Consider the following 20,580-nt stretch of genomic DNA (forward strand, 5'->3'; position numbering starts at 1 on the left):
ATGCCTTGGCTTCTAAGCACCTTTTCCCAAAGACATGAGATCAAAAGCCCATCTTCATCTCCAAGTCATAGCACACAGTAGGAGAAGGTGCACTTATACTGATCACAAGTTAAGAGTGGGGAAAGACTGGTAACAAGTGTCTTTAAAACTATCAGTAGCTCCCCTAGGCTCACACTGGAGATAAGGACTTGGCTTTTGTGTTTGCTCTCTCAAAAGTGCCCAGTGAGCACCCAACACCAACCACCTGGAAGTGGACCGACATGAGCATCTGAACTGCCAGCAGCCAGGGCCACTGGGCCAAAGCCCAACCCTGCAGCCAGAGAGGAACAGATGCTGTTGGAGAAGCACATAACACAGAAACAAAGGTACTGCCTGTGAAGGGGAATCTGAGCAATATTAAATGTCCACAGGGAAATAGCAACCAGGAGTCCCCCTGGTGCGGGATGTCACTGTGAGGGCGAGCTGGCTACATTTGCCTCCCACGGGAAAGGAACAGCCTCTGTTCCTTCCCAGCTGCCTCCATGGCCTACAAAGGGTTACACCTGCCATTTCCATGCCATCTGCAATGTGCCCATCGGGTGTCACATCACAAAATTGGAAGTCTTAACCCTTCCAGTGCCAACTCCCTCAGGGCCTGGCCAAGACACAGCTCTAACCACCAGCTCCATTGAGGCCCATGGCTGGAAATGGCAGGGAGGTTTTGCACAGACAATTGCAGGAAGGGCCAGAAAAGCTACCTCCATTCCTAGGAGTAGAAAGTAGGGGAACCAAGGGTGCTTCTTTTGTCATTTTCATCAGGGGGCCCAGCAATGTGGGAAAGCCTGGAGGCTCTTCCTGGGCTTCCTTTGTCAAGCTCCTCCCCTGCACATATTCTGTGGTGTCAGAGCACACTGGCAGCTGCCCCAGGAGGATCAGAGCCAGCAGGGAAACTTACTTCTAAGACTAATGTAAGTTTCTGGTCTCAATAAAGTCCATGGGACTAAGAAACAGTTCCTACCAGCAAAAAGTCCTCTTAGCACTTTCTGTACAGCTGTAAGAGCTGAACCAGAAATCCCACATTTAGCTTCTACCCTGTAAGTGGAAATCTTCCTCTTGGGCAGGGAGCTGTTCAGATACCTACAATAAGCTCTGGGAAACAGCAGAACTGGACTTGAACGTATCATATTAGTGGCCCTTCTGTAAAAGATACTGTTCAAGATAAAAACAAGGCCCTCACCACATCCTTGAGGTCTGGTCAGCCTCTCTGACCTCATCTGCCATCTGTGCCCCACCAACCCTGGACCCCATTCTCTTACGTCACACTGACAGTCTGGCTGCTCCTCTGACGGTTAGCTCACTCCCACCCCAGGGCCTTTGCACATCCTGCTTTCTCTGCCTTGGAGTCTCCTCCCTCCAGGTCTCTGAACTACCCTCTTTTATAGGTCTCACCTGAGAAACCAAAATGGCACGTAGCTCCCTTGGTGGACCTCTAACCTCTTTTCCACTTCATTACCACTTAACATTCTATTTATTTGTCTATGTGCCCTCCTAACCCCATCTCCCATAAGAACATGGAACACCTCTTTGTTCACTGCTACCATCCTAGGGCCCAGGATAGAATAAGGGCTCAATACATAGGTGTTTAACACACAAGAAAAAGCATTTTCAGAATTCCCAGGTATCATTTTCCCTTCCTAAAAAAAACCAAAATGTCTTCAGGCCAATTAAAAAAATAAGGATCAAAAACAAAACCCTTACCTCATAACAAAAATTAACTCAAAATAGGTCAGAGACCTATTAAAAACTAAACTTATAAAAACTCTTAGAGAAAAGCTGAAGGGTAAATTATGACCTTGGATTCAGCAACAGATTATTAAATGTGACACCAAAAGCACAATGAAAGAAAAAAAAAAAGAAATTGGACTTCAACAAAATTAAAATCTAATGTGCAAAGGACACTAATAAGAGAATGAGGGGTGCCTGGCTGGTTCAGTCAATACAGCAGGCGACTCTCGATCTTAGGGCTGTAAGTTCAAGCCCCATATTTGGTGTAGAAATTACTTAAGATAAAATCTTAAAGGGACCCCTGGGTGGCTCAGTCAGTTAAGGGTCTGACTTTGGCTTAGGTCATGATCTCGCAGTACACAAGTTCGAGCCCCAGATCGTGCTCTGTGCTAAGAGCTCGGAGCCTGAATCCTGCTTCAGATTCTTTGTCTCTCTCTCTCTTAAAAATAAATAAACATTTATTTATTTATTTATTTTTTCAATGTTTATTTATTTTTGGGACAGAGAGAGACAGAGCATGAACGGGGGAGGGGCAGAGAGAGAGGGAGACACAGAATCGGAAACAGGCTCCAGGCTCTGAGCCATCAGGCCAGAGCCCGACGCGGGGCTCGAACTCGCGGACTGCGAGATCGTGACCTGGCTGAAGTCGGACGCTTAACCGACTGCGCCACCCAGGCGCCCCTAAATAAACATTTAAAAAATTAAATAAAAAAAATAAAATCTTTAAAAAAGTGAAAAAACAACCCATGAAATAGGAGAAAATATGTGCAAATTATTTATCTGATAAGGGTGTAGTGGCCAAAATATACGAAGAACTCATAATTAAACAACAAATCCAATTAAAAAACAGGCAAAGGACTTAAATAGACATTTCTCCAAAGAAGATATTCAAATGGCCAATAAACACATGAAAAGATGTTCAACATCATTTATCATCAGATAAACGCAAATCAAAATCACCAGATACTACCTCAAACCCACTAGGATGGTTGTTAACAAAAAAAGAAAAAAAAAAGAAAAAAGAAAAAAGAAAAAACAAGCGTTGCCAATGATGTGGAGAAACTGGAACCCTCATACACTGCTGACAGGACTATAAAATGGCGTGGTGACATGGTTAACAGTCTGGCAGTCTCTCAAAAAGTTAAATACAGCATTACATATGACCCAACAATTCTGCTAGGTACACAAGCTAAGAGATGTGAAAACATATTCACACAAAAATCTATACACAAATGTTAAAAGCAGCACTATTTACAATAGCCAACAAGTAGAAACAACCCAAATGTCCATCAACAGATGAACAAATGAACAAAATGTGATATATCCATACAATGAAGTATTATTCACTCATAAAAAGGAATGAAGTTCTGATTCATGTCACAATGTGGATGAACAGTGAAAATACTACGTTGAGCAACAGAAGCCAGATTAAAAAAAAGGCCACATAGTATATGATTCCATTTATATGAAATGCCTAGAACAGGCAAATCCATGGAAACAGAAAGTAGACTAGTGGTTCCTAGGGCCCTGAAGGACACAGAGATGAAAGAGGGGATAGTGACTGCTAACGGGTACAGGCTTCTTTTGGGGATAAAAACGTTCTGGTATTTGATAGTATTTGATAGAGGTGATGGGTGTACAATATCATGGATGCATTAAATGCCAATGAATTACACACTTTAAAATGGTTAAATTGGGGGAGTTTTTTAGGTTCTGTGAGTCAACCATCCAGTTCTCACAGAGTCTGAGGCCACAACAAGCCCAACCCACAGGTGGGAACTAAGAACCACCTCCAAGCAAAGGAAAGCTGATGCCTGGTTGTGTGGCCATGTGGTACACACAAGAACCAATCTAGCAATGGGGAACCAAGGCAGAAAGAGGGTAAGGCCTCAGACAACTGGGGTCACACAAACCACCACCATCAGAATACAATTTAAGTCAGGCTCATCGTAGGCTACATACTGTCTAAAACCAAAACAACACATGCTACGGTTTTACATTAACACATTACTGGGAATGTGCCACCCACCTCAGTCTCACAGGTGTTTTATTCATCTGTCCAAATACCGGCTTAGTTTCTACCAAGAACAAGGGGCTGACTGGGCCCCTGGGACACCCCAGGGCCTCCTCCCTGGAAACCCTGGGAAGATATGCAAGGAGGCAGGTGCATGGGCAGTGGACATCAGGCGGAGAGACACACAGTGAGGTCCCTATCACTCTGAGAGTTGCAGTGATCCCTAGATCACACATGGAATCAAACCATCTACTTTATCCACTGGCTATAGCTGCTATGGACAAATGACACCAAGAGGGAAGTGAGACTGGTCTCTAATCAAAATTATATTATGTCAGAAAACAAAGTATGGGATATCACAGAGTCAGTACTGAAGTGAAGAAGCACATGCAGGGGGGTAAGGTGAGCTCCAAGCACTGGGCAGGGAAGCCAGGGGCTCAGAGATAGGAAGGTGCCATCAGCATCGCAGTGCATCAGGTAGAAACCAGAATGCCTGGTTCACCTCAGTTTTCCTCACCTGTGAAATGGGAAATGCTCTGACGGCTCCGTGAAGGGTAGCTGTGAGTATTATTATTGAAAATAAGACTGCTGGAAACGGAAGTTGTTCCACCTGACAGGCCACCAGCCACAGCCCCTTAGCAATTCCAGAATCTCTGCTGAAAGTATTCTGCTTAAATTTAACCACAGTGGCCGCCACCCTTTTGTAACAGAGGACTCCCCTGCCCTGGGTGATGTACGTGATAAAGCTCCCTGAGGAATATATATGCCTGGGTCAAGCCCATTTTTCAAATATTTGATTACGGAAAATTGCAGAAGTAGCAATGCCCTCAGAAGTAGCACAAACAACAGGATTCACAGCGCACATGCACCACCCAGGCTGCAGGTCTTCCATACACTGCTCCTTTCCCCCACACCCCACTAGCTCCTGTGAAGCAAATCCTACACAACATTCATTTATGAATGCACTGGTCAGTATTTGTATCTACAAACCACTACAATTCCGTGACCTGACCTCCAACAATTTAACAAGCATTTCTTAGTCTTTGTCAGAGTCACACTTGGTTGAAATCTATAGGTCCTCCCAAAACCTTTCCTTTCAATCATTTATTTATCTTATTTCCCCACAGTCAGGTTTGCTGGTGGCATCCCCGTGGCATAATGCAACATGCCCCTGGTTTACTATAAACTAGATTCTGCGGTCAAAACAAGCACACATCCTTCCAGTAGCACATGTACCCTTCTTGGGTGCAAGGCGGCCACTGAGGATCACTGTCTGGACTCACCATTTCATTAGGTGTCTGAAAACCTATAAACTTCTAATTCCATCATTTCATTTTAATTAGCCAGAATATGTCAATAGCAGCACTGTCCACTAGCCACATGTGGCTATTTAAATAGACTAAAATTAAATAAAATTAAAAGTTGACTTCTTCAAACTATTCCAGGTGCGTTGGACAGTGAGGGTACAGAGAGTTCCAGGAAGTTTTGTAGGGCAGCACTGATCTTGTTCTCACCCACTATTTTGTTGCTCGAGAGTTCAGTCCATCAAAAAGAGGATAAATGCTTGTTTCTCTCCCTTTATTTACCAATTTTCAAAATGAGTTGGTTCCCTAGCACCCCCCAAAGAGGACCAGCAAGATTCTTCCTTTCCTTTGAGTACCAATATAAATGAACCTGTTGATTTTTAACACATTTGACACTCCAAATTGGGAATCTGTTCTTATTCATACTCCCCCTGTCTCACCCTTAGTAGTCTTACACATGTTCCCAATGCAGATTTAGAATTAAAACATTTTAACTTAAGTGCCTTGATTTTATACTTGCATTTTTCTTTGGTGCTGAAAATTCTGGTTCTTAAAGACATTAATTACTACTTATTTGTTATCTGCTATAATACAGTTGTCCCCACTTATCCACGGTTTTGCTTTCCACGGTTTCAGGTACCTGTGGTCAATCACAGCCCAGGAGCAGATGATTCTCTGACATATCATAAGGTCAATAGTAGCCTAATGCTATGTCACAATGCCTGCATCATTCACCTCACTTCGTCTCATAACACAGGCATTTTATCATCTCACATCATTACAAGGGTGAGTACAGTACTAAGATTTTTGAGAGAGAGGCCAAATTCACACAACTTTTACTATAGCATAGCTATGATTGTTCTACTATTAGTTAGTTATTGTTGTTAATCTCTTATTGTGCCTAACTTATAAACTAAACTTTATCATAGGTCTGCATGTATATAGGAACAAATCACAGTATATATAGGGTTTGATACTATCTGCGGTTTCAGGCATCCCACAGTGGTCTTGGAAAGTGTTCTGGTGGGTAAGGGGGTAAGGGGGCACTACTGAAACAGTAGTGAGTATTGGTATTATTAACCTAAAACCAAAAATAATTCTTAAAGATAGTTACTGATTTTTTAAAAAAAGTTTTTGCCCTTACAGCATATCTCACTAAAACATTTATAGTCTACTATGTTTAAAAGTTGAGCAAAGGAAATCCTGAAACATTAGTTAAGTCACAACTTGAATCACAACTGACATACACCTAGATTCATATTAATTTCCTTTTGCTTTTTAGGGTTTGCTTCTCTCCACCCGCCTCACAACTTGCCATACTTTTGTTTCATAATTATGTAAAACACCCATCTGGTGCTACACAGAAAAGAAAACCAGAGACATCTCCTGGTAACCCTGTCCTCTCTCATCCCTCCTCCTAAAAATAACCATATTGTTCATTTATGGTTTGTATTTCCATTTTTAAAAATAAAATAGAAGCAAATACACATACATCCATGTCCCTCCACCTTTCCTTGGAGAGGTAAGCATACTGTATCTCTTTATCCTCCACCTTGCTTCTTCCACTTCTCATTTCACCCTAGAAATCCCATCACCGTGACATAAGGACGTCCCTTCTTCCTTTGCTCAGGGGGCTTGATGCCATCCCCACCCAGGAGATCCATCCCCATAAGTCTCCAGCCCCAACTGACAAACATCTAAGTCATTTCCAGCTTTGTTACTTCAGAATGTTAGAATGAACATCCTTGTCACAATTCTTATGTTTGACAGTGTATCTTTGTGATACATTTTTCTAGAAGCGGAATTTCTGAAGCAAAGGGTAAACAAATCTCTCTCTGAAGAGCTGTGAGCCTCCAAAAGCAATATATGGCAGTGCTTGATTCCCATCAATAGACTGGTATCCACCTCTGGGGACAAAAGGTCAGAAATGTTGTCTTGAAACTCCAATGAGCATTATTCTTAGTATCAGAAAGACTTGAGCATCTTCTATACCTTTGGTAAGAGCTATCTGCACTCACTTTTTCTGTGAACTGTTTTTCTCTAAGTCACACCCATTTTTAATCCTTAACACCCAACATAAGGCAAAGTCATTCAGCACATGAGCAGTGTGTACCTGCTGAATAAACAGGACCCCTGACAGGCAAAAATTGAGGGGCAGATGCCACATCCATTAGCCCAAGCAGGCAGTCTGACCCAAAGTGTGCACACCTACAACTGTGTACAGTGTGGGGCACTGTGTGGGGGCTGTGTGCATATGTCAGGCTCACCAGGAGCCAACCCTCCTCCTGTCTTGCTCCTCTTCTATGCTTACTAAGTCCTGGGTGGCAGAAATGGGGAGACCCGAGGTGACCACAGGCCACGGTTCAACTGAAAGGGGGTGCTGGGCTGGTGTTAAACAGAGAAAACAGAAGGGGTGCCTAGGTGGCTCAGTCAGTTGAGCGTCTGACTTCGGCTTCGGTCATGATCTCATGGTTCGTGGGTTCCAGTCCCCCCCGTCAGGCTCTGTGCTGACAGCTCAGAGCCTGGAGCCTGCTTCAGATTCTGTGTCTCCTTCTCTCACTGCCCCTTGCCTGCTCATGCTCTGTATCTCTCTCTCAAAATAAATAATAAAAACAATTTAAAAAATTAAAAAAAGAAAATACAAAATCAATTTGTTGAAATGACTTACACCCCACAACAAAGAGTACACAAGCTGACATATTTATAAATCCTTAAAAAATAATTACTCAAGGGTATTTTTTTGCCCGTTTGACATTAGCCATCACATGCCATGACTATTCACAGACTGTCCTTTCCCATCAAACCCCTTCATGCAATGGCTGTCTTCCCTCCTGGACAGGGAAGGAGGAGGTCTGTTTTTTTCTTTTTCTTTCCTTCTCTCTACCATCTTTTCTTTCTCTTTCCTTCTTTTCTTTCCCTCTCTTTCTTTTCTTTCTTTCTTTCATCATTCATTCATTCTGCAAGTACTTACTGCTCTGACCATGGTTTTTTTTTTTTTAACTATTTTTTTTTTATTTTTTAAATTTTTTTAACGGTTTATTTATTTTTGAGACAGAGAGAGACAGAGCATGAACGGGGGAGGGGCAGAGAGAGAGGGAGACACAGAATCGGAAGCAGGCTCCAGGCTCTGAGCCATCAGCCCAGAGCCCAACGCGGGGCTTGAACTCACAGACCGCGAGATCGTGACCTGAGCTGAAGTCGGACACTTAACCGACTGAGCCACCCAGGCGCCCCTATTTTTTAAATGTTTTATTTTTGAGAGAGAGAATATGAGCGAGGGAGGGGCAGAAAGAGAGGGAGACAGAAGATCAGAAGCCAGCTTTAAGCTGACAGCAGTGAGCCCAATGTGGGATTTGAACTCAAGAACCATGAGAGTATAACCTGAGCTGAAGTAAGATACTCAACCAACTGAGCCACCCAGGATCCCCTGACCATGTACTTTTGAGTTAACAAAGGACTAGGCAGAAGCAGGAGTACCTAGCCTAGGACCTCAGAGAACCCTAAGCTAGCCTACTGCCTTCAGACAACAACCGGGACTGCAGGACAAGGGCAGTCACTCACCACACTGGGCTGAGCTTCAGGTGAGACCTTTTCCAGATGTAAAGTTCCATGATTTTTAAATGCTAATGTCTAAAGATAGCCTGATGACAGTCAAGTGCCAGACCCATCCTCTAAGGATGCCCCACTATGCTACCAACACCAGGTAAGAAGCCATTAGGACCAGGTATCAAGCATCATCAACACTGGTGATCCTCAGCTAGCTCTAGGAAACCAGCATAGACTTTAGGTCACTTCTTGTCTCCAGAGGGCTCTGAGGGTCTCAGGTAGAGCTAGGGCAGGGGGCGTGTAAAATGGTAGAGCTGCCATGACAACAGTCTGGCAAGTCCTCAAAATGTTCACCAGTTACCATATGATCCAGCAATTCCACTCCTAGGTATATACCCAAAGGAACCAAAAACATATCCACACAAATTGTGTTCACAAATGTTCACAGCAGCACTATTTGCAAATGCCAAAAGGTGGAAACCACCCAAATTTATCCTGATGAATAAATAAGTGGTCCATCCATGCGATGGAATTACTCAGCCATAAAAGCATATGAAGCACTGAATCATGCTACAATGTAGATGAACCTCAAAAACATTACTCTGAGAAAAGCCAGACACACACGTTATATAGTCTATGACTCTGTTGATATAAAATGTCCAGAACAGGCAAATGTATAGAAACAGAAAGCAGATAGATTAGTGGGAGACGGAGGAATAAGGAGATAAGGAATGACAGCTAATGAGGATGGAGTTTCTTTTGGGGGTGATAAGTGTTCTGGAACTAGACAGAGATGATGGTTGCACAACTCTTGAATATACCAAATAAATAAACAAACACTGAATTTTAAATCATAAATCGGTGAACTGTATGGTAAGCAAATTATATCCCGATTGTAAAAAAACAAACAAACAAAACTAAAGCACTGCTAAAGCTTTTGTTAGAACATTCTGGAAATGTTTTCCTGCTAACAGGAATACTTGACCATACTCTTTTTTTTTTTTTTTTTTTTTTTTTGCTATATGCAAGTAAGAGCTGAAACCTCACAAAACCAACCCCAGCTCTCGTCCTGAAGCAGGCAAATCCAGGCAGCCGGTTCTCACCCCATACAGCTATGCTGTTAGAGAGACATGCACCCCTCAGCAAATCACCTGCTGGTTAGCCTGTAAAAGCAGCTGACCAACTCAGGAGGTCCTCCAAGCTGTCTTAGAGTTCTAAGACAATTCCCAGTTCTACCTTCTTCTCTAGGTAGGTAGTTCTGGGCCAAAACATGGCTGGCCAGACTCTGATGGTAACAAGATAAAAATTCCACCCAGGTCTTAGGCTCTGCCCTGCTGGGTCCTTTCAGCCCTTTGAGAATCCTAAAGCAAGGGGTGAAGCCGGCTCAGTTTCCTCACAGGTGTGAGTTGGGGTAAGGGCAACCAGTTCCAAGCACCAGTGCAGGGCCCTGCACTACCGACAGTGGTGAGGGAAAAATTCTACTCATTTTGGTTAGTGTTGGGAAATCACAAAAGTGGCCAGAGGGCAAAGGCCACCTGGCTAGGATTAATTATCCTCTTCCTGATCTTCCCAGGAAGGTTTATCCCATTTAGGCCTGGGCTTTTCAAGTGAGTGAACCCTGAGATAGGAGGGGTGAGCAAACAGCCTCCCTGGAAGCAACAGGCAGGGCCTGGGTGATCCTGTGGTGACAGCCCAGTACACAATTCTGGAGGAACTTGACTCTCTATTTCCTCTAGGAGGTAGCTGTAAGCTTCTGAAGCAGTGCTCAGTTTCAAATGTCCAAGGAGCTAAATGAGGTTCACTGGACAAGTCAGAGCCTTCATTCCAGACACCAGACCTCAACCACTCACCTGGCTTCTGGGCATGGGATGCTGATCCTACCAGCTGGCCATGGCGGCAGCTACGTCAAAAGGCAACTTGTGTCAACGTGCTGACCAACCTAAAAAAAGGACAGAAAAAGAAATACTGAGTTTCCAAGGAAAGTTTCTGGAATGTATGGGCAATTTTCAATGTCTCTGACCCCTGGAATTAGTAAAAATTTAGATTAAAGTAAAATTTAGATTTCAGAGCTCTGCCTCTACTACCTTCCACAGGGAGGCAGGCTGAGGAAATAAATTTCCATCACTCTCTGACCTATGACCTGATGCAGTGCTAACCAATAAACACTAGCATCCCAGACACTGACTTCAGCAATATGGACACAGATATGAGGTGGTAACATGCAGCCACACACCAACATACTGAACACACAGAAAATGGCTCAACATTTCAGTTATGACAGTAATAACATTAATAGCAGAAACAGTAATACTTAGAATTTAACAGGTGCTTAGTAGCAAATTCCAGTTACTATGCTAAAACTCTGTATCTCTTTGAATCCCCAGGACAACCTTGGGGTTACATGATCATCCCCATTTTCAGATAAGTGATCTAATGTGTCTAATATTCAGGAATTTGCCCAGGGTCACCCAGGTCTCCCTCTACAGACATGACTTCTTTGCTCCCCGGTCCACACACCAGGGAAACCACTCACCATTCCAGGCAGTGCAGGGTTTGCCCTCAAGAAGCTGAGGGTGCAATGTGCCTGGGGCCCAGGCAGACTTTACCTCCATAGGGCAACTCGAAGTTTTACCCCAGGGATCATCTCCACAGGGATTACAAAACTGCCCAGGGAGGAAGGAAGTACCTGTTTTACAGACAGGAAAATTAAGGAACAAGAATGTTCAGAACTCCCCCAAGGTCACAGAGACAGTGTGGCTCCAGGACTTCCCCCTCCTTTATGACATCAGACACGCAGGGCTCCAGGTGCAGAGGCTAAACCTAGAGAACCAGCCAAATCCCAGACTCCTAGGCAGTGCTATCAGTTGTAGCTTGCCGAATATTGTCAGTATCACCTCTGTTGTCATTCTTTGAGCCCACATGACTACCAGGAGGCCTGGCTCTAATATGAAACCTTTATTTTTAAACTGGGTTCACAACAATTCACAGTTCATGGATAGCGAGAAACACTCCCATGGGAGAACTTGCAAAATAAGCAAATATCAATGAACTCTATGCAAAGACCTTAGGGCACCAAGGAGCACACATGGCATCCTCCTCAGTGAGGCCCAGGGCCAGATGTAGCCACCACGAGGGCTAGTTCCTGGGGAGGGGAGCGCTTTCTGCCACTCCTTTTTGGCCCCATTCAGGCCAAACAACACAGTGGACACCATTAATCCTAGTTCTTTCATATCTCTTGAACCATGGCCTCACTCTGCCATGGAGGGGGAAGCCCAGAAGGAGAGGCTTTCTGAGCACCTACCCTCTTCAGAAACAAAGTCAATACACACAAGTCAGCAGTATTTCCACACAGATTTTTAAAAATCCATTTACAATAGCACATATATGAAATACTTAAGGATAAATTTAATTTTTAAAAAGATGTTCAGGGTGCCTGGGTGGCTCAGTTGGTTGAGTGTCCGACTTTGGCTCAGGTCATGGTATCACAATTAGTGAGTTCAAGCCCTGTGTCAGGCTCTGTACTGACAGTTCAGAGTCTGGAACCTGCTTCGGATTCTGTGTCTCCCTCTCTCTCTGCCCCTCCCCCACTCGTGCCCTGTCTCCCTCCCTCCCTCTCTCTCAAAATAAGCATTAAAAAAAATATATGTTCAAGACATATCAAATAGAACCACAATAACACATCACTGAGAGAAATAAAAGAAAACATAAAGGAAGATATGCCTTGTCCATGGATCAGAAGATATCAATTATCTCCCAAACTGATCCACAGATTCAATGCAGATCCAATCAAAAACTCCCAACATGTTTCTTTCTTTTGGTAGAAAAAACAATCTGATTCTAAAATTTATATGGAAATGCAAAGGAACTAGAATAGTGAAAACTGAAAAAGGCAAACAAATTTGGAGGACTTATCCCACCTGATTTCAAGATTTATCATAAAACTACAATAACCAAGACAGTGTGATAAAGACAGACAAGAGATGGAATAGAATACACCCATGCACCTGTGTACAACTGATTTTTGACAAAGATCCAGTATCCTACTCTGCAAGACTGCAAGACCACAAGACACACTGGACAAAATTTTCCTGGAGGGTTAACCCAGCAAGGAAGAAGGCCTTCTTAATATGTTATCACAACACACACAATGCGTGGATGGAATGCAATGTGCAAGAAATTTTAAGGTAAACTCAGACTTTCATACTCAAACATGGCTTTTCCCCATCTCAGCTCATGACAGATCCAGTCTTTCGGCTGCTCAGGTTAAAACCTTGGGCTGCCCTCTTGATAAGACTACCCCACCTTCCAGTCCATCAGGAAATCCTTTTGTTTCTGCCATTAAACACATTTGGAGTCCAACAGCTTCTCACACCTCCAGTGGACACCATGTTTGCCCAGAGTGAAGCCCTACTGTCTCCTGGCCTGAGGCATGCCTCCTGCTATCCTACCCTAGCCATGCTGGCTTCCCGGCCACGCCTCCAACACACCAGGAACTCTCCCTCCCTTTTTATGTTTTAAACAAAATTCCAGATACTTTATCATTTTAACAATCACTTCTCCAACTGGCATCCCAAATTGAAAATGATCTTTGAAAACATAACTACCATATAATAATCCCTAAATGTCAGCAAAAGTCCAGTTCATATTCAGCTTCACACAATTTCTCAGAAATGTCTGTATATGGCCTCTTACAACAGTAGCTGTTCGAGTTTTTAATACTATACCTGCTCCCTCAGCCTCAATCACTCTCACGCCCAGATGGCAGACCCTTCCATGTCCTCCCCCATGTTACCGCTCAAAATGTCTCCTTTGCAGAGGTCCACCCTGCTCCTTCTCTCCCACAGGCCTGACCTCTCTGCATATTCCATATAATGTGGTACTGTATGGACTTTCTCACCCAATAAGAACATAAATGCCACAAGTAAAGGGGTGTCTTGTCTGCCTGATGTGATTGTATTTCAAACACCTAGAACAGTGTCGGACACACACCAGTGCTTGATAAATATTTATGTAATGAATGAGCTGGGATGATTTAACACTGAAGGAGAAGGAACCTATCTGAGAAGCCCACACAGCAGCAGCCCCTCCATACAATTAGTGCAAAATTCACAAAGGAGCTGAAACCAAGCAGAGATCACTTAGCACCATCAGAACTAGGGACATTTCTCTAAAATAAACTGTAGTTGCTTTTTACTGATATATCATGTGGACTATTTTGCCATCTACCCGCACTGGCTGGATTTAGAGAGCTTTTACTGTTTTTATTTCCAACCCATACATTTAAAATAGTATCAAGTAACCCTTAAGTACACAATTACCAACTCATAAGAGACTCTTCCACTCCCTTGATAAATGATTATGGCTTGGCTTTGACCCCACACCTGGGTACTGTGGCACGCGCGCACACACACACACACACACACACACACTGCAACCCACCCAAACACAATGATTTCCTAGTCTAAAGGAGATCATACTTGGTAAGAAGGCAGTCATAGTAATTTACATGAAATCAAGTCACTGCACTTTGGGCAACAGAAGTCCTTTGTTGACATTTCATCCTCTCTAGCTTAGACAAGTGAGATTGGCTCCCTTTAAACTTGAGGGGAGGAGCACTGGGCAAAACCTGGCTGCTATCTGGGGAACTCCAGTTCTGAGGATACACTCAGGTTGCAGCACCCATGGTCAGCACAGGGATGAGTCTCTGGGGCCATAGGCATCTGACGGGGAAGCCTAAGCTCTCCAAGGCACCCCTGGAGGGCCCCATCATCTGAGGCCCTGCTCTATAGAAGCTGCACACCTCTGGTCTTCTTCTACCACCATCTGCACTCACCAAACAACTGTGCTGTGTAAAAATTTTTCAACTGTGTCTATAACTAAACATTTACCACCCTGGCTCTAATCCAGTCCTGGAAACATGACATAAGGCCAAAAAACTCCAAGAAGAAACCCAACAATATCCCTCACCTTCTCCCACCTCTAAGTCCACTAAGTCTACTAGCTCCATGAAAACTGAGTGCCCCTGAAGAATTACCTAGACCCTGTCTGGCAAAGGTCTTAGTGACTGCACCACCAAATTGTCAAGGAGGGGACTCCCTGGCCAGCCCTATCAGAAAGGGAGAAACTGAGGCAGCACAGTAGTAAAGCATCTCAAGGAAGCCTGGAGGTCACACCCTGTGCTGGCTGGTTCCATGTGCTGGCTGGCTGGAGAATGATTAACTTGGGCCGAAGATTCCATTTTCTAATCCAGGGTCGGCAAACTTCCCTAAGTTGTCCTGGTGAACGGTATTCCTGGAACACAGCCACACCCACCGGAATATGCACTGTGTACAGCTGCTTCCACCCATAAGGCAGAACTGAGTAATAGAAACAGAGACAGTACAGCCCCAGAGGCTGAAAACATGGACTACCTGGTTCTTGAAAGCAGGAGGAAACTGCAGCCCTGGCAGGCTGTGCTGAGTATCAAAGGGACAGAGGTGACCCAGACACAGTGGCACAACCACGACAAAAAGTCAGGGCACAGGCACACCAAGGAGATGCTCCAGCTCTGTATCAGCCCCAGGGCACAAAGCAGTACCTACTCTCTCCAAAGCATGGAGCCTCATTAACCCTATGTCCCCATGGACTAGGGGCGGGAGCGGGGAGAATGACTTGGCATACTAGCGAGGCAAAGAACCAGCCCCATGAGGGCCAAGGAGCCAACGGTAAGGCCAGCTACACAGGCCCATCCTTGGCAACCAGAACTGGCCTCTCTCCGCTGTCAAGGGGAGAAGGCATCCACTGGGGTAACAGCCAGTTTGTGCCCTCCAAGCCCCTGATCTATCCCTGCCCTCCTTCCCTTGGCCACGGTAACCATGGCCTCACTGAGGGATAATGGGTCATCCAACTCCTCACACTGTGCCAGTGCACAGTGCAGCCTTTCCTAAGGCCCTCAATACCCCCCAATGCTTGTAACATCTTACCGTGACCTTTGAGGCCCTTCCTGCTTTAGGCCGAAGTGACTCTATGAAGTCATCTGGCATGCATGTATATATGTGTACACACACACACCACATTCTTGGCTCTGACCACACTGGCCTTGTCTCAATTCTTCATACCACCACATCTTGCCTCCACCACTGGGCCTTTACACATAGTGTTCCCACCACCGGGAAACCCCTTCCCTCCTCCCACTCATCCTTCAAAACTCAAGCACCTGTTACTCAAGCATGCTCTCCCTAATCAGTCCCTCCCCATTCCCCCTTCTATTACTGAGGACCACAGCCCCACCACTTGGCACAGCTGATCTTGACATTTGACATACAGCATCCCATTAGGTTCTCTTCCCCAAACACTCTTGAGAAAGGCTCTTATTCACCTCTTTATCCAATTCCTAATGAAGCACACGGGAGGAAATAGCATCCTCCATGAGTTATAAATACTCAAAACATCATAGACTAGAGGCAAAAACATAGCAACATAAATATAAACCCTACCCTTAATTAGAATAGCAAGTCAACACCAGGAAGAAGCAACATGGAGATAGGCAAGGCCACAGCACCACACTTCCCCTCTGGGAAGCTCTCCCCACCTCCCTTACACTACTATTTGGAGAAAGGCAAAGAGCCTGAAGAAAGGCACTCAGAGGTTCCAGAGGCCTCTACGGCCTTATATCTGGGAAGGCCTCCTCTGCCACTGCTGAGAAGTATGAGTTACCCCAGCATCTATGCACCCACATCTTGTACTCCCCTTCTCCTTTCCTAGCCTATCCTAAAACAGCCAGCACAGTCCTTCCAACAGATCTTCCTCTCCAAGGCTTGGCTCCAACATACCCCTTTACCCTGGGCACTCCAGGAATCCCTCCCTTTCACACCACCAAAACCATCCTGAATGTTATAGCACATCCTCCTGATGAATCATGACTAGCTGCAGGAGCCCACCTGACCCTTGGGCAGACCATGCTGAGGACCAAATGACAGGCCCTGGCACTAGGCAGGCTCTCAGAAGTAACTAGTTCTCACTTTGACTAGTATGATTAATGTTGTCCCTCAAAATATTTCAACTCCTATCTAGAGTTTCCACACTCACCCCCCAGCAGCTGCCCTGGCAAGTCCACAAAGATCATCAAAACTTTAAGGGTGCCTGGGTGGCTCAGTTAAGCATCTGACTTCACCTCAGGTCATGATCTCAAGGTTAGTCAGTTCGAGCCCCGCACTGGGCTCTCTGCTGTCAGTGCAGAGCCCACTTCAAATCCTCTGTCCCCCTCTTTCTCTGCCCCTCCCCAGCTTGCACGTGCTCTCTCTCAAAAATAAACAAACACTGAAAGGTTCAAAACTTTAGGGGCGCCTGGGTGGCTCAGTCGGTTGAGCGTCCGACTTCAGCTCAGGTCACGATCTCACAGCTCATGGGGTCGAGCCCCGCATTAGGCTCTGTGCTGACAGCTCAGAGCCTGGAGCCTGCTTCAGATTCTGTGTCTCCCTCTCTCTCTGCCCCTCCCCAGCTCATGCTGTCTCTCCTCTCTCTCAAAAATAAAGATTAAAAAAAATTTTTTTAAAGGTTCAAAACTCCCATATTTTAAATGCTCAGGAATCAGAGGCACCTGGCTGGCTCCGTCAGAAGAGCAGGCAACTCTTTATCTTGGGGTCCTGAATCTGAGCCCCAAGTTGGGTACAGAGATGACATAAATAAATAAACTTAAAAAATAAAAATAAAAAGCTCAGGAATCAAATGTCTCCATCTATCTATCTAGACAGGTCTGAAACTTTGGGAAGTATCTTGTTAGTGTTTATCACTGAGGCTGCTTGAAAGGACATCTTGAAGAAAATGTCACAAGAACAAAAGAGATAACTTCTTTGTTAACAATGAGGACCTAAGCATTGGTGTCTCCCATTCTGTGTACATGCACCAATATGTGCTATATTAAGGAAATTCTCTGAAAAATAGCCATAGGAAAACAAGGAATACCTTCTATCTCTAAGCCAAGCACTGGAGCAGAAAAGACCTCAGATTGTTTCTGGACTCTGTTCTCTTAAGTCCCCTGCAGACTCCAAGAGTCCTGTGTTACCCCAGACAGCTGGAGAAAGTGCATCCAGGCCCCATCCCTATGGGGACCAAAGAACACCTACAGAATCTCTGCTCCAGCACTCCCAAGATGATGCTACAATGGGCCTTCTAGAACCACACATCTATTTTTTTTTTTCTTTAACCTCATAACATCCAGCACAAGCTAGACCATCAAAATATGAGTGCCTTTGTTCCTTTCTCCCTAAGCTAACTCTTGGGAGGGTAAAACACATGCTCATAAGGATGCAGGATATTTCTGAATTCAGAAAGGTTTCATTTTTCCTTACTGTACTAAAATATAGGTAACATCAAATATACCATCTTAACCATTAAATGTACAGTTCAGTGGTGTTAAGTCCATTCACACTGTTGGGCAACTATCACCAGCACCATCCATTTCCAGAACTCTGTCACCTTGCAAAACTGAATTTCTGTCACCAGTTAAACACTAACTCCCCATTACCACCACACCAGCCCCTAGCATCCACCATTCTACTCTTCTAGCTCCATGAATTTGACTGCTCTAGTGACCTCATATAAGTGGACTCATACGGTATTTGTCTTTTTGTGTCTGGCTTATTTCATTCAGCACAATGTCTCTTAAAGTAAAACCACACAGATTATTCTAACCCTTTGGGGCCAATGTGTGTACAGAAAAAAGCCCAAGGGCCTGGTATACCTATAGCCAAAAATGACTCTAACACCCTGATTCCCAGACTAGGCATGTACCTGACATCCTCCACTATCAATCCTGCCTTCCACTCGCTAAACTATACAAAATGGCACTGGAAAAACTTAGAATGGTAAGGTTAGAGCAGTGGTAAACATTATGCCTCAGATGGACTTTAAGTATGCTTAGGTCACCTCAGCTCTGACTTCCCAATGTACCCCATCTCCCTGAGATACAGCTTTCCCAGCCCCATCTCATAGCTATGAACCAAGACAATCAAGAAATGCCTCGTGAGTGAATGGTAAAAATGACTAGCTCGTCTTGGATATAAGCATTCCTTAAAATGGAAGCCAGAAGACATCGCAGCCCAACTCAAACATATTCCCTGGAGCACCTGGGCTAGATGTGGGAACACTTACACAGGCCACCAGGGGTGCAAGCTCCTGACACAAAAAACTCTACACAAGAGAGACCCACACAACTAGCCCAAAGAGCTTAACCACCAATCATCGTCACCAAAAAGGAAAACACTGTATCCCCCCTCAAGTTCTGAGCACCAAGCTCCCCTATCTTGTGGGGCAGAGCCAGGCCCAGGGGATTCACCACTGACATCTAACATCCTGTGTGGCTCAGTAGTTGAGTGTCCAACTTTGGCTCAGGTCACAATCTCACGGTTCTTGAGTCTGAGCCCCGCATCAGACTCGCTGCTATCAGCACAAAGCCCACTGCAAATCCTCTGTTCCCTCTCTCTGCCCCTACCCCTGCTTGTGCACTCTCAAAAATATTTAAAACAAAAAACAAACAAAAAAAACCAACCCAGTAACCTCAAGTAACCCCAACATGAGGTATCCAACTCGCAAAGAGGGAGGGCATTTCATTGCCTATCATTTCAAATAGGAATACCCGGAGCACCCCAATTATCTCTTGGTCAACTGCTCCAGAATGAATTAAGACTAAGAGCAAAAAATTACTGTCTGGGGTTCCCCACCTAGTACCTCTGCCTAGGGCAAGCAGGCAGTCAGTCTCCTTTGAAAACACATATATCCCTGTGTGACCTATGACTAAAACATGCAAAGAATCCTCTTGAAATGACAAAGAGTGGTCCTGAGTCTCCAGGATCAGTCAAGACAGAAACATTTGGGAGTGAGGATCACAAAAAGCCCCACCTGCAGAAGACATCAGCTCCATCTATGAGGTGGCCAACAGAAAGTTCTAATGGCAGCCAGCCTTGTTCCCAAGAATGTACCATCCAGGCTGCCTCCATGTCTTACACACCAGCATCTCAATCAGCTGTATTAACTTTATAGCTGGCTAAAGGGTTATGTTTATTTTCACGTCAAGAAATAAAACCTCCAACTATTCTGCTATTCTATTATTTTTTATTTATTTTGAGAGAGAGAGAGAGAAGGAGGGAGGAAGGAAGGGAGGGGGAGAGGGAACATGGGGGAGGGGCAGAGAGAGAGAGAATCCTAAACAGACTGTAAGCACAGACACAGGGCTCAATCTCACAAACCCTGACATCATGACCTGAGCCGAAATCAAGAATCAGACACTTAACCAAATGAGCCACCCAGGCATCCCCCAGCTATTCTATTCTAATGGCAAGTTTTCTTGAGTTTGTTTTTGATTTTTTTAAATGTTTCTTTATTTTTAGAGAGAGAGACAGAGAGAGACAGAGAGAGAAAGAGCATGAGCAGGGGAGGGGCAGAGAGAGAGGGAGACACAGAATCCAAAGCAGGCTCCAGGGTCTGAGCTGTCAGCACAGAGCCTGACATGGGGCTTGAACCCACAAACCAAACCATGAGATGATGACCTGAGCTGAAGTCAATTAATTACCAGACTGAGCCACCCAAGCAGCCCTCTTGAGTTTGTTTTTAAAGAAGCAACACCTTACTTATCACAAAGGCAACCTCCCGGAAGAATCCTTCCACCAATGGACAAAGTTATCTTCCACCACCACTAAGGCATCCTGGGCCCTAGCTATAGCTACAGGTACCATGTGCTCCCTCATCCAGGTCTGGGTGGCCTGGAGCCTACATGCGCCAAGCTAGCAGGAGCAAAGCCACCAGCTGAGCACCTTCTCCAAGCTGTGAGGACAGCCCCTAAGTCAACAGCCCACTCACTCTCTCATTTGGTGATCCTAACACAGGCACCAACCCTGATCTGCATATTCACGAGCAGCGCAAGACCAGCAAATTAAACCAAGTCTCTCTAAGGAACAGCATAAAGGCTATCTCTCC

At 44.8% G+C, this 20,580-nt stretch overlaps 1 protein-coding gene across 5 annotated transcripts in view; it reads right to left on the reverse strand.

The window, feature by feature from the left end:
- GATAD2A (GATA zinc finger domain containing 2A) overlaps positions 1–20,580 on the reverse strand; it is a 103,728-nt gene that overhangs the window by 51,777 nt on the left and 31,371 nt on the right. For 4 of the 5 annotated variants that reach the window (XM_027038475.2, XM_027038477.2, XM_027038474.2 and 1 more), the window contains exon 2: positions 10,479–10,567. In XM_027038475.2, coding sequence (XP_026894276.1) covers positions 10,479–10,493 — 15 coding nt within the window. In that variant the 5' untranslated portion in view covers positions 10,494–10,567. Of the gene's footprint in view, positions 1–10,478; positions 10,568–17,571; positions 19,950–20,580 lie in introns of those variants that run through there. The other variant, XM_053219575.1, reaches the window with a different exon arrangement.

The sequence above is a fragment of the Acinonyx jubatus genome, chromosome A2, assembly GCF_027475565.1.
Source record: "Acinonyx jubatus isolate Ajub_Pintada_27869175 chromosome A2, VMU_Ajub_asm_v1.0, whole genome shotgun sequence".
In the NCBI taxonomy this organism is placed as follows: domain Eukaryota; kingdom Metazoa; phylum Chordata; class Mammalia; order Carnivora; family Felidae; genus Acinonyx; species Acinonyx jubatus.